The following is a 27,500-nucleotide window of genomic DNA, read 5'->3' on the forward strand; positions in this document are numbered from 1 at the left end:
TTTCATTATTTTTTATAAACCCTTTTGAATGAACTTATTGAAAGAAGTATTGACATGTACAGCACTTGCTTCTCAGGTTACATTAATATGTTACTATCTACATGAAATCATTTGTTTTTTCTATCACAGGAGAAGCCCTTAAAATGATTTTATTTAACTAGGCTAGAATATGGTAACCTTCACCTGTAGTGAAAGGCCAGCCGACTTTTCATTTATCTTTTTGACTGCTTGATGAAGTTTATATACTGTAAAAGAAAGAATCTTCCAGCATTGCTATCAGTATCCTCAGCGGACCCCTGAAATAAAGCCTATAAAAATGGAGATGAAGGGGTTGTTGCCATCTCTGCAAATGTCAGCAGAATGAAGAAGGCGCAGATAAGCGTAGTGAACAAAATGTTACTGGATACTAAAGTTTTCTGTTTGACATCATAAAGCTTCAGTGGGTCCAGCACCGGAGTTTCTTGTTTGAACAGAAATGCTATAAAACTGTGGTCTGCAATATCAGTGGGGGTTTCTGTTTGTTTGTTTTGCAGGAACTGAATGAGCGCTGGAGGTCTCTGCAGCAGTTAGCAGAGGAGCGAAGCCAGCTGTTGGGCAGTGCTCATGAGGTCCAGAGATTCCACAGGTGGGGTGTTTGTATCGTATTTGATCTTATTCAGTAGAATACTTTGTCTGTAAGAGTTCTAAAACACAGTGGTACCTATTCTAAACAAACCGTACTTCAACCCCCAGCTTATTCAGTGGAAGTTGGACCACCGGTGGTCCAACAAGAATTCTTTATGTTCTTCCTAGAAAAAGAAAGACTCGTTAACATAAAAGCATGGAATTGCTGCAAGGCTTGGGAGGTCAGGACTACTGTCCTGTTTTGCCAAAGTTCACTTGTGTCATCTTAGGAAATAATTTAATAGAACCATCAACTACGTGAGCTTCTCTGGAAATTAGTGACCTGCTAGGTAATGGAGATCCTAGTATGACCTCCACTTTAATTCTCTTTTTGCCTTCCCTTTGCTCAAATCAGAGATGCTGATGAAACAAAAGAATGGATAGAGGAGAAGAATCAAGCATTAAATACAGACAACTATGGACATGACTTGGCCAGTGTGCAGGCTCTGCAGCGCAAACATGAGGGCTTTGAGAGAGACTTGGCAGCTCTTGGAGACAAGGTGAGATTGTGAGGACAGACCCAAAAGCTTTCTTTTTATCTAGCGGAAATTATTGAACTATAGGAAAGCTGCTTTTTGTCTTCGTTGTGTTTATTTCCCTTTCTGTAATTCTAGGTGAATTCTCTTGGTGAAACTGCCCAGCGTCTGATCCAGTCACATCCAGAATCTGCTGAAGATCTCCAGGAAAAATGTACTGAGTTGAATCAGGCTTGGAATAGTCTGGGAAAACGTGCTGACCAGCGCAAAGAGAAGCTTGGAGATTCTCATGACCTGCAGCGTTTCCTCAGTGATTTCAGGTAAAGATGCTATCCTCTTCCCCCCCAGTTTGTCCATCTGGTATATTATTAGTGAAGTGTATATGGCTTATTGTTCCACAGGAATATTTCTGGGGAGGGTTTGAAAGAGGACTGTTTTTTCTGTTCTGACTTATTTCAATGGAGGGAGGGAAAAATTCTGTATTATTGTGTGTTCACAGGGACCTTATGTCTTGGATCAATGGAATCCGGGGCCTGGTCTCCTCAGATGAACTTGCAAAGGATGTGACTGGAGCTGAAGCTTTATTGGAAAGGCACCAGGTATGTGAAAGATAAGCGTGTATCATAAACATCAACAAACGTTTCTTTTTCTGACGCTTTCCATTTAGAGTTCCAAAAATAGATCAAGCTCTGCCGTCTGGTTATTTAATAACGCATCTCTGTACCTTGCAGGAACACCGCACTGAAATAGATGCGAGGGCTGGCACTTTCCAGGCATTTGAACAGTTTGGACAACAACTTCTGGCTCATGGACACTATGCCAGCCCAGAGATCAAGGAGAAACTGGATATTCTAGATCAAGAACGGACAGACCTAGAGAAGGCCTGGGTCCAGCGCAGAATGATGCTAGACCAGTGCCTAGAACTTCAGGTACTACAGAACTCGGCTGCCTTTTTTAAAAGAAAAATAATCCCTCCTTTCCTAGGAAAGTTTATTCTTTCCTAGTGATGAGCGGTGCTCTCAGTCTGTCTTTCTCATGCTTTGGAGTTTTTTTTTTCCTCCCTAGCTGTTTCATCGGGACTGTGAACAAGCTGAAAACTGGATGGCTGCCCGAGAGGCTTTCCTAAATACAGAAGATAAAGGAGACTCCTTAGACAGTGTGGAGGCACTCATCAAGAAACACGAAGATTTTGATAAGGCAATCAATGTCCAGGTGAGGAGTGTAGCCTGAAGTAAGGGGAAAATAGTTTAGTTTTTCTTAGGCAGATTATTAGCAGAAGAAGTGACTACTGTGTATGGCTTCTAAAGTTCAGTTCTAAATATTCAGCCATTTGGGATCTGCTGCAGAAGTTTAGAAGCGGCTAGTGGAGATAGGGGATGTATTTCGCTGCCTACAAACAGTGTAGGAATAGTGGCAAGTATTTGTGTAAATCTCTTACTGATTTGAAATGAATTTTTTTCTTTTTTTACAACACAAAAAGGTATATTTTCAGTTTGTTGTGACAGAAAGCTGCCTGCTTTTATTGAGAGGTCATATTGCTGTAGCTTAAAGTCCAAAAGATACTTTTTTCCAGAATGCCACAGGTGAAAGATGTTCTGAAGTTGAACTCTCTAGTCCTGTAGAAGATAGACTTCCTTCATAGAGTCACACTTAAAGTAATGCATATTTAAAGAAGAAAAAAAAGCTTTGTTGTGTTTCAGACCCCGCTCATCACTTGACTTTAAGGAACCATGGCTCTAATTTATGGCTTCTGTTTTTAATAGGAAGAGAAAATTGCTGTCTTACAGTCTTTTGCCGACCAGTTGATCTCTGCTGATCATTATGCAAAAGGAGTCATCGCTAACAGACGCAATGAGGTTTTGGACAGGTCAGTATTGTCCTATTAGATGGGGTGCAGATATGACTGAAAGAGAATGCTCTTTGGCAACATTTTGTAGCTGTTAAAGATGATGGGGTGTGCACTCCTAGTTTTTCGTTCAACATGTGTATTTAATTGCATACAGGTGGCTTCGTCTGAAAGCTCAAATGATTGAAAAGAGATCGAAGCTAGGAGAATCTCAGACACTCCAGCAGTTCAGTCGTGATGTGGATGAAATAGAAGCTTGGATCAGTGAAAAGCTCCAAACTGCAAGCGATGAGTCATATAAGGATCCCACAAATATCCAGGTGAATATGATTCTTGGCTCAAAAATCAAAATATCATTTTTAACTTGCAAAACGTACTCTGGTTTGAAAAAATACGGTCAGGAATTCTTGTTCAGTGGTAACAGAATTATACACCATGTTGGACATGGTCTCCGTTTAACAAGGAGAAAATGGAAGGTACATTATGCATGAAAGGAGAGCCAAAATAGAACTCACTTGGTAATTATTGATGCATATAATAAATAATAGATGTGCTATCTGCAGCAGCAATTTTCCCGAAGAAACCCCTGAGTAGCTGTTCTTTCTCCCAGCATCTAGATAATAAAATAAGGAAATGGAGTTCTTGGGTCTCATCTCTGCCTTATGTTCTGAAATCTGAAGTCTCATTTATTTTTTAGTATTAAGGAATAATTAATTGAAGTTACCTCTTATGTTTTAATACTGGTTTATGAAGTAGTATGAATGCACTGAACTACTTCTCTCAATCTGTTTTATAGCTTTCCAAACTGCTGGTAAGTAGTTTGGACTAGCCCTGGTATGTGAATTTGTTTTCTTTGTATAGCTTACGTGTGAGCACAAGGTCTGGTTGCAGTCTGTTGCTCCATCCATCAGTTCATGCAATCTCTTTGTTTTCTCTTAGTTTTTGACCTACATCCAGGTACAGCTGTTGATCTTCATGTTGTGGGTGTGGCTTTTTTGTTAATGCCCATTCAGCATCATTTATTTACGTATTTGTTTTGCAGGTGTTCTGCATGATCTGTTTAATTTGTGGTGCATTAGCGATGTAGTTTGGTGGGGTTTTTTAGGAGTTAGCCCATAGAAAAATGGGTTTCTATCCTCCTTTTTCAGAAATTTGGTTATTGGGCCTGTCATCCTCCTGTCCCGATCTAGAGTGGTGGTGATTTAACATGACACACGATGCCAACTCCGTTAGCTTGCATTTGTAGAATCAAATGCTGAAGATGGAGGATTCAATAAAATGAGAGACCTAGATGGCTTAGTTCTTGCAGCAGTAGCATAGAAGGGAATAATATAGAAGGAACACTCCAGAAAAAGCTAAGTACCAGATGGAAAGCTGACAGGACTTGTAAGAATCCAAGAAGTGGAGTAAAATGAGGATATATGGAAGGAGAAGACAGAACAAAGAAAGGGGAAGCTAACTAGAGTAAGAAAGGAAAGAATCGTTGTTTGTCACTTTCGGCTGTGGTACATTAAATTTTTGTTGTTGTTGAAAAATGAGAATTTTATATTAAACCAAAAAGGCTTGTCTGGGATTTGTTGTCATGGTAATTATATGGAGATATGTAATTGGCAGCTTTTTAATTGAATTTTACATGTTGGTAATTCTAGCTTTGAAGGATATGTTTTTATAATCTCAGCATTCAGGATTAACAGTTCCCAAAATAAAGCAGTTCATGCAGAATTTCTCGTGCCAGTGCTATAGTATTTTCCATCTTTTATTTTTAATCTAACATTTGCTTTCATTCCATTCTCTCAGGGCATTGTATACCCATGTCCAATGTTACTAGCATTTCCAGTTAATACTTGTAAATTCTGTCTTGTCATTTTTGTGCTATTGTTATCTTCTTGGTGGGTGGATGGATCGTGTATGTATGAGAGAGAACTGTATACTTCCTCCCACACCAAGGCTCCTAGTGTTCTCATGGTGCTCTCAACTCAGTAGAGAAAAATTTTTAACAAAGAATTCCGTTACTTTTATAGAGGTTTTTGGTTGTTACTTCATTATTTTAATACATAATGTGGCCGTGTATGACTTTGACTAATATCAAAACTGTGCAGAAAGCAGATAGGCTGCAGCAGTGATTTCTCTTAATTACCTATAGATTAGGAAGGGAAATAGAAAATTATGAAATTACTCTAGGAGTAGAAGGGATGCTCTACTGTGCTTCTGCTTAGGGTATGTATAATTGCTGCTTTTCAAAGATGATGGCACTGAAAATGAGAAAACTTTATTTTAGTAACAGCTAAGCTTAACGCAAGGAACGTTGCATTGGCATCTGTAAAATGGAGATGTTGCCTGAGTTGTATGTATCAGCTCATGGACAGTTTTGCTAGGTCAAAGCTTGACGGTTACTCAGATGAATGAGAGTTACTATTTGAGTGAACAATAAGTATTCTTACTGAGAGAGAACTTCTTTAGATCAGGCTATATAGAAATCTCACGTATGTAGATAACTCTTGTGCTCTCCTCTCGGCCCATGAGAACAATTTAGGAGCCCTTTGCCCAGTCTCTAACAGTTTTGCTTTTGTCATATTCAGAGCAAACACCAGAAACACCAAGCCTTTGAAGCTGAGCTCCATGCCAATGCAGATCGGATCCGTGGAGTCATTGATATGGGGAACTCTCTGATTGAAAGAGGAGCGTGTGCCGGCAGTGAGGATGCTGTCAAGGTAGATGCGAGAAGTCTTAGAAGATTTGCTTAGTTTTTGCTTTGAGAAGTGTTTGGGTAATTGGGGGAGGAGAGCGTCCCTCGAAAACAAATCTTGTTTTATAGAAGCTTTTCTATTTCAACTCTGCAGTAGAAATCAGGGTAATCATTCTGCTTCGTTCTCAAGGGTGAGAAGTTTTCCGGTCCTGGGATCGGGATGTAAAAGTTGAACTGAATTATAGCTAGGCAGTATGAAATAGTGACTGTGCAATTTGCATATCTGGCATCAGCAGCCAAACTTGTACCTTATTCTGGTTTTGCATTTAGCAGAACTTATGTTTGTAGTTTGTAGCGTTTATCTTTTCTATTTTATAACAGGCACGCCTAGCTGCCCTGGCTGACCAGTGGCAATTCCTGGTACAGAAATCAGCAGAGAAGAGTCAGAAACTGAAAGAAGCTAATAAGCAACAGAATTTCAATACTGGAATCAAGGACTTTGATTTCTGGCTTTCAGAGGTAACTGAGATTGGGATTATTTACTCGCAAGACTTGTTCTTCTAATTTTTGATTCCCTTGGCTGATGTTAGATTTTGTGGAGCACAGTCCACCTTTGAGCAAGTCTAGATTTATTTTGAAAAAAATCTTCATTACAACTAAAAATCTTGTGGATGTTCTTATGTTATTTATAAAAAATAAGGTGAGAAGAAGCGTATTTGCATAGAATCTTGTAGGAATTAAACAGGTGATGAGGCAAAGGTTTATCCACGCTATAGAAAATGGAGAAGAGAATTAATGTGCACAGTTTTAAAGACATAACGTCAAGGGTTTTGTGAAAACACAACTTGTTCTCCATCCCATTTTTCCTTCCCCACCCCCAGGTGGAGGCTTTGTTGGCATCTGAAGACTATGGGAAGGACTTGGCATCAGTTAACAACCTTCTGAAGAAACATCAGTTACTGGAAGCTGATATATCTGCTCATGAGGTATTGCTTTCTCTTTTCGTTTTGGAAGATAAATCATAGTAATTAGCAAATTCTACAGATACCACTTCAGTACATGCTGCAGTCATATACTTGTTGAAACATTTTTTCTTAGTAAAAACCGTGACTCTGCACAGCAGTCAGATAATGATCTTTACACTGACATAACAAACACAGAAATGAGGTCCAAGCAATTCACACGCTTTTTCACCTATGTTTCCAGGACCGTCTGAAGGACCTGAACAGTCAGGCTGACAGTTTGATGACCAGCAGTGCTTTTGATACATCCCAAGTAAAGGATAAACGTGAGACCATTAATGGGCGCTTCCAGAGGATTAAGAGTATGGCAGCTGCCCGCCGTGCAAAGCTGAACGAGTCCCACCGTTTGCATCAGTTTTTCCGTGACATGGACGATGAGGAGTCCTGGATCAAGTGTGTATTTTGGAAGTTCTAGGCTCTGGCGTGGGGGCATGTGCTTACTGCCAGCTTGCTAACAACATTCGTAGTCTGTAGTATGGTTTTATAACTTGCCTTTTGCACAGGTATGTGCTTCTACAAGAAATCACCTTTGCCCCCAGTCAAGAAAACTATATTCAAAATGGCTTCAGCACTAGCTTGGGTGTGGCTTCTTATCTACAGTTCTCTCTTGGTTAAATCCCAAGAAGGAAAGCTCTGTACTGGAAAAAGTAATGCTGTTTAGACCCGCACCAGATAACTGAAATTTGACTCTACTCTTCTTAGGAAAGTTCCTAGCAAAAATTCAAACCTTACTTTTTCAGTTTGAAGTACTTTTGGTTTTGTTTGTTGTTCTAGCCAGTTGTAGTAATTAATCAAATGCTCTTCCCATATTGGTGTTAGTATCTTGGGAGGAGGGAAAGAAGTGGGCTGGATTGAAATCATTCAAATTAGAGCACTTTTTTTGTCATGCTTGTAAAATAAAAAAATAAAATTGGGCAACAGCAGGTAAACTTTACAGAAGGTATCTATCTTACTAGAAAGAAAACAGTATAGAGAAACTGTATCCTTCAGAGAAAAACGATAGGCCCTCTGTCACCTTTCTTTCCCCCCCACAGTACTCCTGAATATGCTGCCAGGAGCTAGCTGCTGCTTGCTGATAACTCATGTAGACAATTTTTTACATCCAAGATTTCTGTGCTATGAGGAGCATTTCCTTATTTGCAGTGGTTTTGGTTTCTTTTTTTCCTTTTATCAGGTTTGACCTATGGAAGTAGTTTTCAAATTTTATCTTTCTCTCTTTTCTCTTGAATTTAGAGAGAAGAAACTGTTGGTTAGCTCAGAGGACTATGGCAGAGATCTAACTGGTGTGCAGAACCTTAGGAAAAAACACAAGCGCTTAGAAGCAGAATTAGCTGCCCACGAACCTGCTATCCAGGTAGATGCCTCTCTCCTTGACAGATTTCACTATAAGCAGCGTCTTTCTTGCTTGTGGCAAATACGAAAGCCAGTAATAGGTTTGCTGGCATCCAAACAGAAGGCATAAGAAGAGAGCAAGTTCCATTAACACTGTGTTTCTCTGCTTTGCAGGGTGTTCTGGACACTGGTAAGAAGCTTTCAGATGATAACACAATTGGAAAGGAGGAGATACAGCAGAGACTGGCTCAGTTTGTGGATCACTGGAAAGAGTTAAAACAGTTGGCAGCTGCTAGGTGTGTGAGACATGTTTTTGTAAAATCCAGTATTAAAAGTTACATGGACTCGTAATGACCAGATTTACTGAATTTCAGGGGTTTAGGGTATGGGTCAGGAGTCAGTAATATGATGTAATAGCACGTGTTGCTGATGACAGACTCTTAGAGACTATTGAAAAGAGTTTTAGTGATAATGTTCCTCAGTAGAAACATGAGTCTTTTTTTGACATATGCCGTGTTTAGCCTTTTCTTGTGCCATTTGGAAACCATAGACTTGAAATTAACTGGCTTTAATCCACCACCTGGATGTTTTTCTGAGTAGAAGCTGTTGGGAGAAAATGATTCATTTTGGTCCTTAATTGCTGCAGGCTTTGTGGCCTAGTGAATTTCTAGAGCTGTAGACATTGCAGTCTGCTGCTGGAGAAGTGAAGTGTGAATCGTTGTGTGTTTAGGGTTCAGTCTCTGTACATTCTTAGGTTTTCTGCTACTGTAATTTGTTTTTACATCTTATATCTAAAGGCCATAAAGCAACACTCCGACTGATTTTACCTTTCTTTTCCCATACAGAGGTCAGCGTCTAGAGGAGTCTCTGGAGTACCAGCAGTTTGTAGCAAATGTTGAGGAAGAAGAAGCCTGGATCAATGAGAAAATGACACTGGTAGCCAGCGAGGATTATGGGGACACCCTTGCTGCTATCCAGGTATGGAAAAAGTTGTCAGCTCTTTATTGTTCTTGTTGCATTATTGTTGGTTAGAGCTTAACGAACCTTTTCTTTAACTGTCTTTCCAGTTTAGCGGTTATTGTTGGTTCCTTTTGAAAGCCTACATTGTAAAAAACATTAATTCATTTCATAAAAGCATCCCAAGTATGTTATTTCCCGTAGAAATGACTTGCAGTTTGGCGTAGCTTTGCACCTCTTGACCTCTGATGGGCAGTCCTGGTTAATTCAAATGGCTGAAGTTATATTGGAAGTCAGTATCGGTCTCCTTTTGTCCACAGAAAAACAGCAAGTTGTGCTAACCAGCTAAGAGTAATAGTTTTTGTCAGAAAAAGTTTATGCTAGCTGATTTATAACAATAAATTATTTTCATTTTTTTTTTATTTTTAAGAAGTGGTGAGAAATTATTTAAACGAGTGACTGTGTCTCGCATTTGCAGGGCTTGCTGAAAAAGCACGAAGCATTCGAGACTGATTTTACTGTCCACAAAGACAGAGTGAACGATGTTTGTGCTAACGGAGAGGATCTCATTAAAAAGGTGAGCATAAACTGGTGCAGAAGAAAAACGTTCAAAGGCTACCCAGGACATTTTCATGTCAAAGTAGACTTACTCTTCTGTGAGGACTGATTTGTCATCCCTTTGAAAAGAGCTCTTGCTCATTTTTTGCGGCTGAATAAGCTTTTGGTGTTAACTGCTTTCAAAGCTATTTCTTGGACAAAATCTTTCAGTGGAAGTCCTTGCTCTGTCACCAACTTACTGGATGCCTTGGAAGGCCTTAAGATCACATAGTGTGCATTTTTTTCTGCTGTCACGTAGAACAATCACCACGAGGAGAACATTACTGCCAAGATGAAGGGCCTCAGAGGCAAGGTGTCGGATCTGGAGAAAGCAGCAGCTCAGAGGAAAGCCAAGTTGGATGAGAACTCTGCCTTCCTCCAGTTCAACTGGAAAGCAGATGTAGTGGAGTCATGGATAGGTATGTCCTGCACTGGGTCACAGTACCCTGTCACAAAGAAATTTGAAATGCTCTTTCATTTCAAAAGATCTCAAATACCTTCTTGCTTGCTGTTGTAACGAGCAGACCTAAACCCAAAGTAATCAGCAGTGCTATACCTAATTTATGCTTTTCAGGTAACCTGATTTGGAATAGAGGGAATTTGTAAGATACAGACACTGACATTTTTACTAAACTTGTTTCATTTTCCAGGTGAGAAGGAAAACAGTCTGAAAACAGATGATTATGGACGCGACCTCTCTTCTGTGCAAACACTACTCACCAAACAGGTTAGTGCTAATGCTGCTTCCACCTTGTAAGTGATGGAGAGAACAAGTGAACGCTTCAGTACATGAGGATCTGGCATTTATGTTTGAAATATATGCAGGATATTGGAATGGTTAAATAAAACTACAATCTAAAATATTTTGTTCTTTTTTTTTAATGCTTCAGGAAACTTTTGATGCTGGACTTCAGGCTTTCCAGCAGGAGGGAATTGCAAACATCACTGCTCTGAAAGACCAGCTGCTAGCAGCCAAACATATCCAATCAAAGGCCATTGAGGCTCGGCATGCTTCCTTGATGAAACGCTGGAATCAGCTACTTGCTAATTCTGCTGCCAGGAAAAAGAAACTCTTGGAGGCTCAGGAGCATTTCAGAAAGGTAAGTGGCCAAACCATGGGGCTGCACAAATCTAATTGTTCTCTTTGAAAAAAAACATTAGACGCTTGCAACTTCTGCAGCGTTTTCATTTGCAGCTAATGATTATGGAGATCCTGGAGACTTGTCATAAGAACGTTTTAGATGTTTTCAAGAAAGAAGTAATAAGGGCAAACTGTCATTGATGCATGTTAATTCCAGATCAACTCATACAGAGTATTTGCATTACTGCACAACCAAACTGAACAACTGGATTGTTTGCTCTTTTCAAGGTTGAGGATCTGTTCCTGACTTTTGCAAAGAAGGCGTCTGCCTTCAACAGTTGGTTTGAGAATGCTGAAGAGGACCTGACAGATCCTGTGCGCTGTAACTCGCTGGAAGAAATCAAAGCACTGCGAGAAGCTCATGATGCTTTCCGTTCTTCGCTTAGTTCTGCCCAAGCTGACTTCAACCAGCTGGCAGAGCTTGATCGCCAGATCAAGAGCTTCCGTGTAGCCTCTAACCCATATACTTGGTTTACTATGGAGGCTCTTGAAGAAACCTGGAGGAATCTGCAGAAAATTATCAAGGCAAGTCAGAGAGAGAGAGAGAGAGAGAGAGGCTCTTTTCATAGTTTACAGCCTTTCAAGTCTTCCGTGGAAGTTGTCCTCCAAGATAATCAGTACAAGAGTTTGTCACTGTACTACAGATGGAAATACCTCGAAATTTGGGAGCAGAGGAAAAAATTCCATTAGCTATAAACTTGTTTTCATGGTCTTCCATTTGCAGTCTTTCAAAAGACAAAGCCCATGTCCCTCGCTTCCTAGCTATAAAATGTTTAGTGTCCATGCTATGCAGTAAAGTAACTGCTGGTTCAGTTCCAGTTCTCAAGGCTTCAGTAGGAGTGTTCTGTGTTGTCACCGTAGATGGTTTTGTCTAGATATCCAGGACGCTCTTTGAGCCCTCAGTCTTGTTTTGAGCTTCAGAACCGTGCTGGTATGCAGCTCTTAGTTTTTGCTTTTTATTACAGGAGGAGGCCAATCGGCAATCACATTATTTCACTGTTTGAAATTATTTTTGTCATTTCTCAGGAACGTGAATTGGAGCTGCAGAAGGAACAGCGAAGGCAGGAAGAAAATGACAAATTGCGCCAGGAATTTGCTCAGCATGCTAATGCTTTCCATCAGTGGATTCAGGAGACCAGGTACAGTTTGTATTCCCAGGAGCTGCCCTTAGAGCATTCCTCAGCTAATATTTGTATCCATCCTACATCTCTTTGGTCCGTCTAAGTTGTAAATGTCTCCTGCTGAAAAACAGCTATTCAGGACTCATCCATTTCCTGCAGCTGGGATTTGAGGGAGGCCCTGTTAGCCACAGGGAAGAGAAAAGCCCTGAAACGCCAGACTTTAAAAATGTTTCTGCTTCTGAATTCATTCTCCTGCCGTAATTCCAGTTATCCAGGACTTCACTCTTCTCCAGTTATTCCTGAACTAGTCTGCAGTACAGCTGGGGGGGCGAGGAGCAAATAGCTCGAAGCAGACTGTGCAAAGTGCCAGTGGCGTTTCTGTTAGTGCTCCTTTTGTACTGAATAGCATGTTAGAAATCTCAGAGAATTTCAATAGAGAAAGAAGCTGTGAAGAAAGCTTAAGACTACTTTGTCATCACTTACCCAGGGTGCTGTCTAATAATATCCTTGCCTAGGGAGAAGGAGTAAAGATTTAATAAGTGCATTCAAAATAAAAAAATCTAGAGGTCAAGAACTGCAGCGAACGGAAGAGCATGTTTCTAGAAAACAGAGGTAACTGCTCGGTGCTGTTAGCCAATTCTGACGCACTCTGGTTGTGGTTCAGAGGAGGCGAGTTCTGCTTTCATGTAATCCTGTGATTCTCTGTCTCTGTGCGTTTACAAATAGTTCTGTATGTGTCTTCATGAAATAATGAAATATAAATACGATTTTTAACTTTTTGATGTTTGCTTCCCACCCAAATCTCTGTCCCTCTTATTGTCTTGTCTCTGTCCTGCTGCCTGATGTTTGGATCTTCACATTCTACAGGACTTACCTGCTAGATGGGTTAGTATTGAATTTTATATCTTTAAAAATTTGGTGATGTGTTCTGCTCTCTCTGTGTGTTTTCTTCTGCTGTTACATAGCTTGTGAAAGCTGCGCTGAAACCCCTTTTATTTGAAAAGAGCAATCTGTGGCTGAGGTGCACAGACACAGGAAACAAGATTTTGGAGTAGATTAAGTATAAACCAGTAGAAACGTAACAATTTCCTAGTCAAAAGCAGAAGAAATGATTAATGGGTAGCCACTGGCACACCATGGAAATCCTAACTTTTGTTCTTGCTTTCTCTGAGGGCTTGCACAAGAAAAGGCTCTTAATCTGATGAGGTATCCGAGAACACAGAATAGGCTGCCTTTGGAAAACAGCTGACATTCCTAGTTTTCCAGCATTCAGAGACTTGCTTAGTGAAATAAACTTTTCCATTATAACTGTTCTCGAAGCTCCAAGTATTGACCGTTTTTGGTAAGGAGGAGGGAAGATTCCTATGAAGAGGCTTTATTGAAATTATTTCTCTTAAAACTCTGTAGTATACAAATACGAATTTCTCATTTTTTAATCTGCTGCATAACCATGCCCCGCAAAGGTGGTATTCTTCATAGGAGAAAACAAAACCTTCCTACAGGAACCCATGAACGTGTGCGGGTTTGCAGGCAGTTTGACGCCTGCGGTTTTAAGCCCACGTTGTGTCCATGGGAGTAGTTCCTGATGAGGATGCACGCTGGTCATTTGTCATGGAGTGGAAAGGAAATACTGAAATCTTCTAAATGTCTTCAGACTGCCAAACCCTCTGAGAGTGTGTCTGTCCATTTAAATTTCTTCAGTATTAAAAGTCTGCAGCACAATGGAAGCTTTGTAATAAGACCTAATGTAAAATGCTAACGAATAGTGTATGGACCTGGTGCAGGGGCCTGCGTGTCAGCCCTGCGTAAAGTGCCGGAGAGGAGGCAGGGGCCTCTCTCATAAAGAGAGAAGGCTTTTCATAATAAAAGGGTGGAATCTTCGCAGATAACTGTGCTTCTTATTTGCTCTGTAATGATCACAGTGTCTTGTGTTCTGCTGTTTCTGCCAGATAAAAATAATTTGCCCCATTTTTGTTGTACAGTTTAATGGAACTGAGCAGATTTTCCTGGAACGGATGCTGAATTCTCTGCTCCTTTGTAAAGCAGTGTTGTAGATCAGTTCTGGTATTCAAGAATGAGCGAACAGAAAGGAGCCATTTACTAAAAGACATAGGGTCAGAGTTTGAGATCACCACGCCAAGCTCTTCTGTTGAACAAATTACCAGAAGGCTGCTGATATGCCAGGCAGAGTTTGTCCTTAATTCTGCGTGAATAGATTAAAAACACAGATTTAGCTCAAAGAGGCATTGGCTGTGCTTAGCCTTCCTTGGCAAGAGGGGAAGCAGAGCTTCAGAGAACTTTTGAGATAAGAGTTGCCATGTGTACACCTTGCTTTTCAGTGTGCCGTAGCTGCTTGTGTGCACCCGGCGCTGCCTGGAGGAGGTTTTCTTTGGGAAGGGGAGGAACAAGAATTTGGAGTTTAGGAAGAATGCCTTTAAAGAATCTGTAGATGAGTTAACTGCAAGACTTCGTTCGTCTCTTAGTGAGACTCTTTTTTTGTGACTTACACGAAAATAATAACAGATTATTTTTGTGTCTGTGCAACCAGCATTTGAGTAATTTTCTTTCAAGTACTTGCTTGTGTTTGCTGCGAGGTGGTGCTGGCTTGGAGTGTGGCTCCGCTGCAGTGGCCATGTTTGGGTGTGTTCTTTCCTCTGTTCTTTTTTCCTTTTTGGAATTTACTTGGTTTCTTTTCTTTGACTAGCATAGCATATCGTCGTGTCATTCGTGTCTATCAGTATGAAGTTGGGGATGATCTATCTGGAAGGTTTTTTCCTCTTATTTTCTTACCTCACTTTGGTTTTCAAATGCACTCCTTAATTCCAAGGCTCGCTTTCCTTCCAACTAACTTTCACGGCTTAGAGATGCTTGGAGGTTTGTTTCCCTGTTGACTCTTTCTTTTCCACGGTTGGTTCCCAGCTTCCTGCTCAGGGTTCTGGGCGTGCGCTTCATCTCTTTAGATGTGCATTGAACTTGAGCCTTAACCATGCGTTGAGAAACACCCAGATGTTTGGTGCGTTTTCATTGCTACAGAGTGATTCAGCACTTTCGAAATCCCCTTCTCAAGAAGCTCAAAAGCATGTAGGAGGATAGATTTCAGCGGGGATGAAAACCTGGGTTCAGTGACTTAAATACCAGTGACTGAAGTTTTAGAAACTTAGATAGCACAGAGTCACAGGAGAGGACAGCCCACCCGCACAGCGCCCAGACCTGCTGTCCATGCACGTTATGAACTCTCACCATACGTGTCGAAAGGACAGAGATTCTTCAACACTGCTGCCTAAAAGTTGCTTAGGATCTCGGGGAGAAAAGCAGCATCCAGAGACTTCCCGTAGCTAGTCCATACGAAGTAGAACTTGGAGACCATCACTGCGGTGGTGATCTCAGCGTGGAAATGGGACTGAGAGGAGAGGCCGTGCCTCAGCTGCTCTGGGCGCAGCGTGGGAGAGGTGGGGCGGGAAAGGCAACTGTCCGCAACCACTGCTGTGCAGGAGAGGTCGATAGTTTTCTGCAGTGATTATGCCGTATTAAGATTACTTTTAAACCAAACCAATAGTTTTCAAGGTCTTTTTTCCCCCTATTTTATCCCCATGTAACACAGCTCTGTAGAGCTCCGTACCTTACTGGCAAACACAGCCCATCTCCAGTGAATCACCTGTAGTTCGTGTGTGCGTGTGTGTGCTGGGCACGGTGGAGTGGGGTGGGACTGCACTAAGTTTCTAATTCCCTTAGGTCCAGTAAAGCAGGCGCTTTGGATCTGGCATGAAGTGTGGCTGCTGATCGTGTTGGCTTTCAAACGGGGCTAGAAATTAACTATATAAAGAAATAAGAATCAAACAAGATGTACACGTGTCAGTCTGAAATAGGATGAGTCAGAATAAACAAACAACAAAAACTGTTTAAATATCTACAGGAGAATAACACTGGTGTAAGGATTTTTAATTTCAAGGAAGGACTGTTAATTTCAAGCCCCACCTGCCATTTTTTATGGGATAAGTGCTCTGTCTCACTGTGATTCTGTGTTTAGGTCTTGCATGGTGGAGGAATCGGGAACACTGGAATCGCAGTTGGAAGCTACTAAAGTAAGCAATGCTCACCTATTGCTAAAACACCTTTCCCAACCGATGACTGGGGAACACAGGGTGGGAATGGAAATGCATGTAATTATATGGTAAAATCTGAATTGATTTTACACATTTTGAGTACTGAAGAGACCCTTGGGATTATCTGTTTGCATATCTGATGTCTACTCACATCACAAGCCATTAAACATGTAATGTTTAATGTAGTTAAATGTAGTTTTCCTTTTTGTTCTTTTTTTCTAAATGAGCGGGGTAGGGCAGAGAGGATACAGCATTTTCAGCCCGTTTCCTAATAAGAGGGGTTTTTCTGCCTCAAGAACTGGTTTGCAAGACTTGTTGGTTTCCAGTAGTGTGCATAAAGAACATTTTGAATACTATTTTACAAATCCCAGTACAGGTATATATAATCCCAGCAGAAAAAGAAGAGTATAACCCTTCCTCCCCTGCCAGCCTGTGTTATAACTTTCTAAGGGGTTTTTTTGTGCTTCTTGATTTTTCTCCTCTCCACTCCCTCCTAACAGCGCAAGCACCAGGAGATCCGAGCTATGAGGAGCCAGCTGAAGAAGATTGAGGATCTTGGAGCAGCCATGGAAGAGGCACTTATCCTGGACAACAAATACACAGAACATAGCACCGTGGGGCTGGCACAGCAGTGGGACCAGCTTGACCAGCTGGGGATGAGAATGCAGCACAATCTGGAACAGCAGATTCAAGCTCGGTATGGCCTACCCCACGTGCGGTGTAAAGCGTGTCTAACTTGGGGGGATAAAGGAGAGGAGACATCTGCCTGTGTCTGAAAAACAAACCTTGCGTGATCCGTGCTAATGGCTCTCCTGTGCTCTGACTAATGGGTGTAGTGAGCTTGTAAATCCCCCCCGCCCCCGGCTCTCCTCAGAAGGATGAAGTTAGCAGTTTTGGAAATAGCTCCTGTTAGCCGTTAGCAGTGACGAGATCTTAGAGGAATCGATTTATTCTGTTGAGCTGTGGTGATGCGATGTGTTGTTTGCTCGTTTGTCCCCACCTTCTGATGCAGATGCTGGCTTGGGGCAGATGGACTCCAGCAGAGTTCTGCAGTTTAGGAACTGTTCACGAGCTTTGCTTCTTCCTTTTCAGAAACACGACTGGAGTCACCGAGGAGGCTCTGAAGGAGTTCAGCATGATGTTCAAGTGAGTCGCGGGGAAAGCGTGCCGGAGGAATGCTTGTGAGATATTTCTGGCATGTGGGTGGCTCCTGTTCGCAGCATTCGCTGACCAATCTGTTTGTAGCTCCTTTATTGTCTGCCCAGTTTTGTGCCGAGCTGCTCCGATCTCTGCCAGATGGCAAGAGCCTCCGGAGACGCCCGCTGCTGGCCGGGGGCAGCCACGGCCGCGCCAGAGCCTCTCCTGGGCACGCTCGCTTGTGGGCGCAGTGGTTTAGGAACGGGGAGTGCCAGTGAAGTCCAGCTGGAATATAGCCATTTTTTGGATGCTTTTTAAGCAAAGTAAAGAATTTGTGCTTACTTTTTATGTATGTTAGACACAACTATTTATTGATTCAGGCTCATTTGTCCAGAATAGCGGGCTAGTTATAATTTGTTCTAGTTTTCAGCCCACTTTATAGCTTTCAGTACTCAACAACTGACACTTAAAAATGTGGGCTTTGTTTTTATGTTTTTAGGCACTTTGACAAGGACAAATCTGGACGACTTAATCACCAGGAGTTCAAGTCTTGCTTGCGCTCTCTCGGCTACGACCTGCCTATGGTTGAGGAAGGAGAGCCAGACCCAGAGTTTGAGTCTATTCTTGACACTGTAGATCCCAACAGGTACGTGGGTTTGGTCCTGTTTATATTGCAAAATGTTGAATCGGTGTCCTTCGGGGAGTTGGCTGGAAGGTCTCTCGCAGGCTGAGGGCTGTGCTTACTTCTGTTGTGGAGAGGCTATGGTGGTTTTCACAACAATTCATGTAAAAGAGTCTTTACGACGGTAAGACTGACATTTGCAAAGAAGAAATGCGCTTTAGGAAACGATCTGGTGTTGACAGTCCTGCGTTAAGACTTTTGCTCCTCCCAGAAAAGATAAAGCCCCTCTCGGGAGGGTACGGAAGCGCTGTGCTCGGGGTGTCAGTGGATGGCAGTGCTCACACGCTGTGTTTCCCCGGCAGGGATGGACACGTCTCGCTGCAGGAGTACATGGCGTTCATGATCAGCAGGGAAACGGAGAATGTGAAATCCAGCGAGGAGATCGAGAGCGCTTTCCGCGCCCTCAGCTCAGAGGGGAAGCCCTACGTGACCAAGGAGGAGCTCTACCAAGTGAGTCCTGGTTGTGGCCGCCGGGGAGGGACAGGCGGGGGCTTTTTGGTTAGAGGCTGTTAGCGAAGACCGGCACTGGCTGCTTGGAAGCTCGCGTCGCTGTAGCTCAGGCAGCGCTGAACTGCAGAGGTAACAGAAACAACGCTAACAGCCCTGCCCACTTGCTGTCTTGGCTCCATAGAGGAAGAGGAAAAGCCTTAACTGCCAAAGAACTACACAGGTTCAGTAGGACAGGAGCTACTCAGAGGCCTGGGAAGGGGGTGCGGTCACTGGGTCTGTCCTCAGAAACTCCTGCCTTCCTTTAATCGTCTGGGAGACGAGAGGGAGGTGTTTCTCCAGACAGCGATTCAAAGGAGAAACTTCACCCTCAGCTTAGGCAGTATGAACGTCTCCTCCCTCTCACGGCCCTGCCAAGACAGCAAGTTTTTCCTGTCTGAATCCCACCAGCTGGCAGAGAAATAAAGAGGTTGCGCTGCTTCCTCCTGTCAGTTACCCGTTCGGTCTTCTCTGTGGTGGGAAGACTCAGGTCAGAGCTTCCAACCCTGAACCAAACAGTGCGAGCAGCCAGAGCGTTTCCATGCCAGGCGTAGTTTGCTGCTCCCGCTTCCACTCCGAGCTGCGCGCCCCTGGGAGCGGGAGGGCTGCTCGTAAATTCCCCATCCGCAGCCTCGGAGCGCCCCTCTCCACCTCCGCGCTGTCTTTGTCTTTCAGAACCTGACCCGGGAACAAGCCGATTACTGCATCTCTCACATGAAGCCCTACATGGACGGCAAGGGCAGAGAACTTCCTGCTGCCTACGACTACATAGAATTTACACGTTCACTCTTTGTGAATTGATCTAAAACACTAGTACCGAAAGGTGCAAAGAACATGCCCCCGTTTGCTGACTGTAGCTCTGCATGTGTCTCTCTCTCTCTCTTTGTGCTCTACAATACTCAGTGTTACTTTATGATGTAACCTTAAACTGCTTAGCTTAAAACTCTTAGGGAAAACAAACATATTGCAGTGTGCTTCAATAAAAGTTACTGGTCGAACCACATCATCTTGTGTTTAATGGCTAAACGCAAATGTAACTGGTACGTGGATGAAACTCCAGCTGCCGTGGTCGCGCCTTTTACGGCCAGCGCTGCGGAAGAGGTGAGTGGGCAGCTTTCCCTCCAGTCAGAGTAGGAAGACGCTTCCCGCAGCGGCTTGCGTTGCTGCCTTAGTCCGTCATCTCGCTCGCCAGCTGCTCCAGACGATTCATTTCCCTGGGTCCCTGCTCAGTGAAGTCAGAACTCAGCTGCCAGACTTTGACTGTACCGGTAGCATCCCCGGCTGCCAAGAGCTGAGTTTGCTTGATGTTGAACTCTAAACAGTACACGGGGCGTTCGCCCGCCGCCTGCTTCAAGGAAACGGCAGGCTTCCGCGAGCTCTTCTCAAAGTCAAAGAGGTGCACGTCTCCTGTAAAGCAGAAACATTTATTGCAGCTTTACGGCAACGGACTTTGTATTGAACAGCAGATGAGTATCTGCTCCGTCTGGAACTCCCAGAGTTGTTCTTCTAACCTGTCTCCCCTTCCCTCTGACGGTGTCTAGGCTGTGACAGCTGACATCACTGCCAGACAGTCGTGATCGATTCTGCTGTCAGGGACCTGAAACCAGCTTGCCAAATCCTGTGAAATCTGCATGCCTTAACTCAAAAATGTTTGGGTAATGTTCTAAGGAAAAAGTTCTTGTTTTAAACCATTAGCTCTAAGTAGTAAATGTCGGAAACAAAGAAGCTGGAAGTTTTAGCCACAGTCATCTTGCCGTGTCATAGCGAAAAATAACTGACTGAAGTCATCTTGCTAGAGTTAGAAACGATTCTGTGATACCAACGGCAGAGTACAAACAGCGGTCATCGCTCTCTGCTCGTGGGAAATGCTCATCAGTACAAGTGACTTGTACTAATTAATACCCAGCACAACCTTAATTTTATGTCTGAGAACAGGCACCTGCAGTCACCTACCTTCCCCAGACGCAGCCGCAAAGACCAGCGGTCGAACCGGAGACCAGCGGACGCAGAAGAGGTATTTCTGTGATAACTGAAGAGAAATGAGGGGTTGTGGCTGCAACATGGAGTGCAAGTGAACTTGTCCGTCAGTCCCGCAGCTCAGGAAGAGGTTCCTGGGGGAGGGAAGCAGCAAGAAACAACTTTTTTGGCTTTATTTCTGAAGATACAGAACAAAAATCAGTCAAGGAGCACAATCTTGGACGCTGTTACTGCTTTGCAAAGGTCTGAATGTGTTTCCTAAAGCAGCGATTTCCGAGCTGTACCCGGGGCTGGGGTCTGTAGAGACGCAGCTTCGTTACCGCCCTTAATTAAGGTTAATGAGGGCTCGTGCTGTCCGCTGAGCGCTGATGGTGGGTTGTGGGCCAGAGATGCCTGAGAGCTGCTGAGCTACAGCCAGGCATTGTTCGAGTCGTGGTGCTCTCACGCAAACTCAGTGCGAACCTGGGCTGTCAGCACGTTTCATAGAGACGGGGCTTGGGGCCTCTCCCGTGGACGGTCGGTAAACGCGGGCGGAGATGTCAGCTGCTGATGTAAATTCGGGCAGCTACTGATAAGATTTCTGAGGGGCAGATCACTTCAGCACTGATAAATAAATGACTTTTTCAGCTCCTCCCCCGTCTTTAAATTGCTCTTTAATATTAAGATGATCTATGGAAGGTGCCAATGTTCTGTGCCGGCCTGAGCGTTACTCGTGTTGCGCCCACATGCAGCACACTCACGTGGGCAGCTTCACCCGAGCCAAGGGATGTCGTTTCTCCTACGCCGGGAAGTTACTTGATCAAGTTCCCGCTGCCAGGTGCCCCGCTTTTGGAACTTGTACGCACACACAACCCCCCCGGGGGCTATTTGAAAAATGCACGTGGAGAGCCAGGCAGTCATTCGTGTCCAGCATTCCCGGCACTTGCCTGTGGAAGGGCGAGCAGCTGACGGAGTACACTGGCCCGCCGTGCGGGGAGAAGGCGAGCTCCGCCGGCGCCCTGAGGGGAACAGAACTGGCTGTGCGCTGGAGAGCCAGCGTCTCTGCTGCAGTGGAGCACTTCAGGGAATAGCCGCCTTCCGCACCGACAACGAACACGCGGGGATCAAAGTGCGAAAAAGAGAGCGAGGTCACGCCCACGGCCACCTCTCCCCAGGCCAACTGGGAGAAAAAGAGACAAAGCTGTTGCGGGAGCTGGGGCTCCGGTGAAACGCGCCCACGGTTAGAGCAGCACGGACCAGCCTGCCAGGGACCCACTGTTCGCTGCACAGCTTGCACCAGCAATGATGCTGTAGCACTGCTCAGCCCTTAACCACTGCAGCATCCTCCTACGAGGGGATTCACCTGAATTCATATTATTTTAAAAGCAAGTTCGCTTTTCCACCCCAGCAGCTTCTCCTCAGAGCATGGCAAAACCTCAGTTGTTGCCACTCTTCCAAGGAGCGATTTCACTATGGGAAAGGAGATGGGATCAAGGGTTAGCACGTATGTTCAGAAGGGGCTTTTCCTGGCCCTTCTCACGCGAAGGCGAGCTCTGCCACGTGGGCTCCAGCGTTAAGAGTGGTTTTGTCAAATCAGCCCTCTCCGAACCGCTGAACTCACCTTCTTCAGCCGAGAGCTGCGAGGGATCTGCTGCGCCACCATGGCAAATCCTTCGGCCAAGGCCAGCCGACCGTCTCGCTCCTCCCGCCACACCAGGATCTTTCCATCCGTCGACGCGCTCAACAGCCGGGCGTGGTTTCTGTGCTTGGCCTCGGGTAACCAGTTAACCTGTTCCGAAGGCCATGAGCTCGTGGTGAGGGGCCCATCCCCACTGCCCAGCCCGCGCTCGGCAGCCTGCGGTCCCCTGGCCCCCCCGAGACGGGAGCGGAGCCAGGCGGCAGCCAGCGATCCGGGTACCGAACCCGCTGCTGCTGGGAGCCGGCACACAGGAACGCCTTTAGGTGTTCGGGGCTGAAGTCAGTTTGCAGTTCCGGTGGGTCACCTGCCATTGCTTTTGACGCTTTTTAAGATCACTTATTTATAGCACTTTTAGCTATGAAGAGCAGCATTTTCCTGACTTTCAGATGAGAAAGTACACAGATCGCCCAGAGCCACAGTACCCCAGAAGGACAAAAACCACTAGGAAGCCAGACTGCGTGACAAGTTGTGACCCTTCGTGTAGCTTTAAGCTTCCAACTAAGGATCAGTGATGCTTTGCTGCTCACATTTTTAAACCGCTACAAGTATTGTTGGCTGCATCTGCATCAAAAACCAGTTACAGCATGGGAACAGGCCTACTCTTCGTTTATCCTGAGCAGAGAGAAGTTATTTTTACTTGCAAGCGTCCAGTCCAGCACACGCCCATTCAGTAGCCAGAGCTGGGGAAGCTCAGCCAACCAAAAGAGAACGTAACCGCTGGACGCAGCAGCCTGGCTGAGAGCTGCAGGTAAAGCACCAGTAAGGTGAATGCAAACTGGAAGTATGAAACGGAGCGACGGCAGCTCTCGCCTCCCCCCGCTGCATCTACTGTAGCTGTTCTCTGTTACCTGATAGACTGGATCAGTGTGAGTGTCATCTGTCATCCCCGTCCTCCAGATCACGGGGTCTTCTCTTCTGCTGGTATCCCACACCACCAGCTCCCCACTGAACAGGCCGCCTGAAAGGACAGAGACACCAATAAAACATCCCAGGGCTAACGGCGCATAGACACAAGTAACGCGAGGGGCAGCGTGCGCCATTGTTACAACGGAACGGGGATAACTTTTCTTATTGGCAGTGAGTATGAGCAGAGTTCTGGGAAGGGCAAGTCCGCAGCAGAAAGGGGACAGATGCACAAACGAAGCTCTGGTGGGAACGGTCCCACCAGCTTCGGAGGACTGGCAGCTACATACAGGGCACAGTCAGCTCTGGCGTAAGAGACCATAGCTCTACCGAAATAAGTGCACTCTTCCCACTTACACCCAGGGCTGACTTTCCTTCCATCCTCTCTCTGAGGAGATGCTATGAAGGCAGATGTCACTGAAAGAGCAAGTCCCAGTTCCCAGTCCAGAAGCGCCTGCACTTATCGATGTTGGTGAGCATTAGTTCCTCAGTTTGAGGAGCTGCAACACCGTTACTTCTGCAAGAAATCTTAGGCTGAACGGAGAGAAAAAAAATGATCCAAGCTGAAGGAAATAAGGGTACGTTTCAGAGAGGATCTAAGGCAAGAGCAACCTACCAGCTATCAGAGACGGCTGGGAGGGGTGGAAAGCCAGGCACATGACCGAACTGGGAACATCCACCACCAGGTCAGGGCGCTGTGGATTCAACCCTCTTCTGTCCAGATTCCAGGTACAGACATAGGATTTTTCTGTGCTCCAGTCCCCACTGTCCAACCTGAAGAAGAGAAAGCTCCATCTTGCCTTGGCTGTTCCTCAGAGAATCCCAGTCTAGCAGAGCTCTGCTACGCCTGACGCGTCGTTTAAACGTGCTGCTTTGTGGCTTGAAGTAAAACTGAGGTGAGGGGATCGTGAGGTGATGAAACTTTTCTGCAGGCTGGTATAGATACAGCGCGTGTCTGTACTTACAGAACAAAGTGCCTGCAAGTAAATCTCAGATAGGCTTCACTATTCCAAGACCTACTACTGTTCAACTAACGGGAACAATCTAAAGGGGACATACAGAAAGTTGCTGCGAGTATTTGGGAATGAAAATCCAAGGCGACCAAATAGCTGCTGATTTGCAAACCGGCTGAGTTGCAAGCCACGGTTCCTCAAAGATCCAGGGTCTGAGAACACACAGCGAGGAAATATCTTACCTGGAGGACCGATTGATGGGGGCTGAAACGACTGAAACGTGCTTGGCCTGAGAGAAGCAGCACGATTTGAAGTCCGGGTGCCTCCAGGGGAACAGAGAACGTTCTTCACAACCACCAAACGGTGTTGACGACCCTGCAGAAATCATGCCCCGCACCCCAGCTCCAGAGATTTCCATCCAGCCCTATGCCCCTCATACTTGTTTGCCACAAGTGGCTCATGAATTCTTACTCTGGGATGCTAAAAGACACCTGCCACTCTGCTTTCTTTGTTATTTGTGTTTCATTCATCGCACGCTTACCGAAGCGTTACGGGTATCTGTCACCAGCACCGCGCTGCCCAAGGTGATGTCCTGTCTTGCTACAAGGAGGTGATACGGAGGACAGAGAACAGTCAGTGGCCAGGACAGGAAGCAATGATTTTGAGCCTGACTTCTACTGCCTTTGTTTGATGCTCTTAATTCTTTTATTGGAAGAGCTATGATCAAATAAAAGGAGCAGTTTTTCATCCAATGGGTAGCTGATCTGTGAAACTCCTTATTAAAGGCTGCTGTAGATGCTAAAAGTTTAGACAGCTTCACAGAGACTGTGTAAGTTCGCGGAAGGGAATTCTGCCAAGGGAAACCACAGACGCAGAAACCACATTCTAATCTGAAAACAGCTGTAGACTGGGAGAGCAGAAGGGGCGAGTAACATACAAGTTTGCCCTGTTCGACTCTTCCCTATGCATTCACTCACGGATCCCCTTTTTGCTGGGGCTTTTAATCGAAGGAAGCAGTAGTGGAAGGAAAAAGGAACAAGGGCACCGAAAGGAGAGGCTGCTATGGACGTGCACTGGGTTAGATGAAAGTTGTGCCCAACCCTCAATTCAGAAATTCTTAAACGTCTGTTAGCACACGTCTGCGGCATCAGGCGCACGCGTGAATGGGTGCCAGGTTCATCCGGGGCGCTAAGAGACCACATGAAAACAACGTGATCTTCAACAAAGATAAGCACGTCCTTCCAAACCTCACCCACGTATATTTGCAAGTGCATCTGCTCTTTACATTTGCTTTCCAAACAGAACCTCTCTAGAAACAAATCAGTAAGAGTACGTGGATCCATTTTCGGGGCAGGGGGGAAGGTAGAAGAAATAAAAGCCATAATTTAAGACTCCCCTGAGATTTTGTTTCTTTGAATATGAATTATTTAACTTGTGTAAGGTGTGTGTATATATATATGTCTAGTTTATTACTGCAGAGGAAGCAATCACATCTAAAACTCGGGTCAGCCTGAGATGTCACATCAACCTCAGCTGTGCTCTCAATCCACTCAGATACTCACCGGCCGTACGAACATGCAAGGACGGCTCCAGTTGCATTCCACGAGAGGCTGGTAACCTGTAGGTTTTGATCCTGAGCCTCGGGGTACGACAACGTATGCAAACACAACACCTGGAAGAGATCAGATTCAAGCACTGAAGCAATAATCTCTGAACACAGAGAAATGAGATCTGTGCATGCTCCTGCATATGATCGTACGGTTACAGCGCAGGCGTCCCCTCTGTCCCAGTAGCACATAGATATACGTGACAAAGCTGCTGAATTACTGTAGGGGAAAAAAAACCCAAAGCGCCTGACCCTACCAAACCAGCTGTCGCTTCGTAATGACCTCTCTCAGACTGCACACGCCAGGGGCTGCGCGACGCCTCTGGAAGGCTGTGCCGTAAGGATTTACGGCAGCCCCCCAGGTATGAGTCTGGCACTCGCTAAGCTTCACAAGCAATGGTCTGAAAACGACTGTACCGACACGTACCGACTGATACAAAGTGCTTCCACTCTTGAGCACTGTACGCTAAACGAATACGATGTAAATAGGAAGAGCTGCCGACTCACTGAGCGCAGCTGCCCCCAGACAACTGCCAGGCCGGCATGCTCTAAAGGGGAAGCTGAAGGTAAGCCTACACCAACTGCAGGCTTCCCTCTCACAAAGCTGCTGCGACAGTCGCTAGCAGCAAGAACAGTTTTACCAAGCAAGGCCAGGCTGCAAGCAAGGCAGAAAGCTGGAGAAAACACCACCTAATAATTTCTGATTATTAGAATCTGGAAAGAACAATCACAGCAGGAAGACACAGAACTAACGAGTTAGAGCCACTGCAACCAGCTCTGCTTGGGTAACGACAAGGATCTGAATTCTGTCAACTTACTGTTTCGTTCTGATCTGTCCAGTTCACTTCAAAGCCATCGAAGGCACGGCTTTTCCAGTTTTTATTTAGCTCTTTGATAACAGCATCCTCCACTCTCTGAAGGAATGACAGAAGGCCAGTGTAATCTACTTGGACTTCTTGCTGGAAGTCTTGGACGGCATCTTTACTTTGATCTGTCTGCACACCGGCATCTCGGCTAGTATGAGACTGCACTGCAGTTTCTGCTGTTGAAATTTTCCCAGTCTGGCAGCTTTTCTAGTAAAAGAAGACAGACAGTCTATAATCCAAACAGGGAAAAAAAAAAAACAAACAACAGTGCAGCACAAAATACTCAAAGCATCTTCCCCTTCTTGGCATCTCCCGGAGACGTTCAAGCACACTTGCGCACCTCTGGCTCAGGGCTGAAGGCAGGGTGCCTCTGTAACTGCCTGGGTGTCGGTGATGTGGTTGTGACCTTCACCTGATCTGACCTGGGACAGAGGCGCCCGAATGGCGGTCGATGGAGGCCGTGTGCCCTACAGCCCGGAGCGGGGAGGACGAGAGATGGCAAAAAGGCAGCGAGCCTCCAGAGGGAACAGCAAACACCGAACGCGATGGCGAGCGCACGTTATCAGCTCTCAAACTACGGCTGTGTGGCAGGTGCACGCGTGTCTCTGCCAGTTTGTGTAAAGGGCCTGAATCAGTAAAAGGCTGCCCGGGGGCAGACACCGGCACCTCGGGCTCACCGGCCCTGCCCCGGGGGCCGGCACCGGCCGGGATGCAAACTCCCTGCCGGGAAGGTCCCGGGCCCAGCTGGGTCCGCGGGCCCTGCGGGGGGTTCACCGACGGGCGGGGGGGGACGAGCCGGGGCCCGGCCGCCCCTTCAGCAGGACCGGGGAGCGGGGAAGGCGCAGGCGGCCGCGGCTCTGACAGCCGCCCCCGGCCCGGCCGGCCCCTCCCGGCCGTATAAAAGCGCGGGGCGAGGCCCAGGCGGAGGCCGAGGCCGCCCGGGGTCTCTCACCGCCTCGCAGTGCGCGCTCCGGGCGCTCCTCCACAGCGACTCCACGGCGGCGCCGGGCGCCGTCCCGTCCGCGAACATGGCGGCGAGCGGGGGTCGCGGCCCGACGAGCTCCCACCGCCCGCTCGGCGGGTTCCCATGGAAACGGGTGCGGCGCTGCGGGATGACGTCACCCCGAGCGACGGGGCCGCCGGCCTGCGGGCGGTAAACTGACCCGGGCGGGTGCCATGTTGGGGAAGGGCACGGGGCGGGGGGGGGGCCGTGCCCTGCTGGGCGGGCGGCGGCTCCGTGTGGGAGAGGGCTGTGGGCTGGCCCCGGC

At 45.8% G+C, this 27,500-nt stretch overlaps 2 protein-coding genes across 19 annotated transcripts in view; one reads left to right on the forward strand and one right to left on the reverse strand.

Moving 5' to 3' along the window:
• The window catches only part of SPTAN1 (spectrin alpha, non-erythrocytic 1), a 52,979-nt gene extending 33,727 nt beyond the window's left edge, over nt 1-19,252 (forward strand). For 7 of the 17 annotated variants that reach the window (XM_087752579.1, XM_087752580.1, XM_087752577.1 and 4 more), the window contains 30 exons: nt 534-625; nt 1,019-1,163; nt 1,278-1,459; nt 1,639-1,738; nt 1,871-2,068; nt 2,205-2,351; nt 2,903-3,006; nt 3,143-3,305; nt 3,782-3,796; nt 5,565-5,696; nt 6,053-6,190; nt 6,553-6,657; nt 6,878-7,086; nt 7,927-8,047; nt 8,200-8,321; nt 8,871-9,003; nt 9,461-9,559; nt 9,839-9,998; nt 10,230-10,306; nt 10,470-10,679; nt 10,949-11,245; nt 11,747-11,859; nt 12,709-12,726; nt 14,546-14,608; nt 15,869-15,923; nt 16,445-16,641; nt 17,037-17,090; nt 17,581-17,727; nt 18,066-18,213; nt 18,925-19,252. In XM_087752579.1, coding sequence (XP_087608705.1) covers nt 534-625; nt 1,019-1,163; nt 1,278-1,459; nt 1,639-1,738; nt 1,871-2,068; nt 2,205-2,351; nt 2,903-3,006; nt 3,143-3,305; nt 3,782-3,796; nt 5,565-5,696; nt 6,053-6,190; nt 6,553-6,657; nt 6,878-7,086; nt 7,927-8,047; nt 8,200-8,321; nt 8,871-9,003; nt 9,461-9,559; nt 9,839-9,998; nt 10,230-10,306; nt 10,470-10,679; nt 10,949-11,245; nt 11,747-11,859; nt 12,709-12,726; nt 14,546-14,608; nt 15,869-15,923; nt 16,445-16,641; nt 17,037-17,090; nt 17,581-17,727; nt 18,066-18,213; nt 18,925-19,050 — 3,870 coding nt within the window. In that variant the 3' untranslated portion in view covers nt 19,051-19,252. The remainder of the gene's footprint in view (nt 1-533; nt 626-1,018; nt 1,164-1,277; nt 1,460-1,638; nt 1,739-1,870; nt 2,069-2,204; nt 2,352-2,902; nt 3,007-3,142; nt 3,306-3,781; nt 3,797-5,564; nt 5,697-6,052; nt 6,191-6,552; nt 6,658-6,877; nt 7,087-7,926; nt 8,048-8,199; nt 8,322-8,870; nt 9,004-9,460; nt 9,560-9,838; nt 9,999-10,229; nt 10,307-10,469; nt 10,680-10,948; nt 11,246-11,746; nt 11,860-12,708; nt 12,727-14,545; nt 14,609-15,868; nt 15,924-16,444; nt 16,642-17,036; nt 17,091-17,580; nt 17,728-18,065; nt 18,214-18,924) is intronic. The other 10 variants (XM_087752585.1, XM_009476927.2, XM_087752578.1 and 7 more) reach the window with 5 other exon arrangements.
• DYNC2I2 (dynein 2 intermediate chain 2) lies at nt 19,243-27,385 on the reverse strand. 2 transcript variants are annotated; one of them, XM_087752603.1, is made up of 9 exons: nt 27,185-27,385; nt 26,185-26,439; nt 25,323-25,432; nt 23,424-23,581; nt 22,753-22,862; nt 21,827-21,994; nt 21,153-21,385; nt 20,203-20,360; nt 19,243-19,656 (listed from the first exon to the last, which is right to left on the reverse strand). In XM_087752603.1, exons 1-9 carry the CDS (start codon nt 27,260-27,262, stop codon nt 19,418-19,420), a joined length of 1,509 nt encoding a protein of 502 aa, XP_087608729.1. In that variant the 5' UTR covers nt 27,263-27,385; the 3' UTR covers nt 19,243-19,417. The 2 variants fall into 2 exon arrangements, with proteins under 2 accessions (XP_087608729.1, XP_087608730.1); XM_087752604.1 differs by lacking the exons at nt 25,323-25,432; nt 26,185-26,439; nt 27,185-27,385 and adding an exon at nt 24,003-25,316.
• Nucleotides 27,386-27,500: the final 115 nt, after the last annotated feature.

This window comes from Nipponia nippon, unplaced genomic scaffold (assembly GCF_047370975.1).
Source record: "Nipponia nippon isolate SJK-2023a ecotype South Korea unplaced genomic scaffold, ASM4737097v1 scaffold_16, whole genome shotgun sequence".
In the NCBI taxonomy this organism is placed as follows: Eukaryota; Metazoa; Chordata; class Aves; order Pelecaniformes; family Threskiornithidae; genus Nipponia; species Nipponia nippon.

Coding starts and splice junctions, on each gene's coding strand:
- DYNC2I2 (XM_087752603.1), bottom strand. CDS start 27,262: ATGTTCGCGGACGGGACGGCGCCCGGCGCCGCCGTGGAGTCGCTGTGG. Junction 22,863..23,423: donor CCAGCCGTCTCTGATAGCTG/GTAGGTTGCTCT, acceptor CTGTCCTTTCAG/GCGGCCTGTTCAGTGGGGAG. Junction 21,995..22,752: donor ACACTGATCCAGTCTATCAG/GTAACAGAGAAC, acceptor CCTTCGGAACAG/GTTAACTGGTTACCCGAGGC.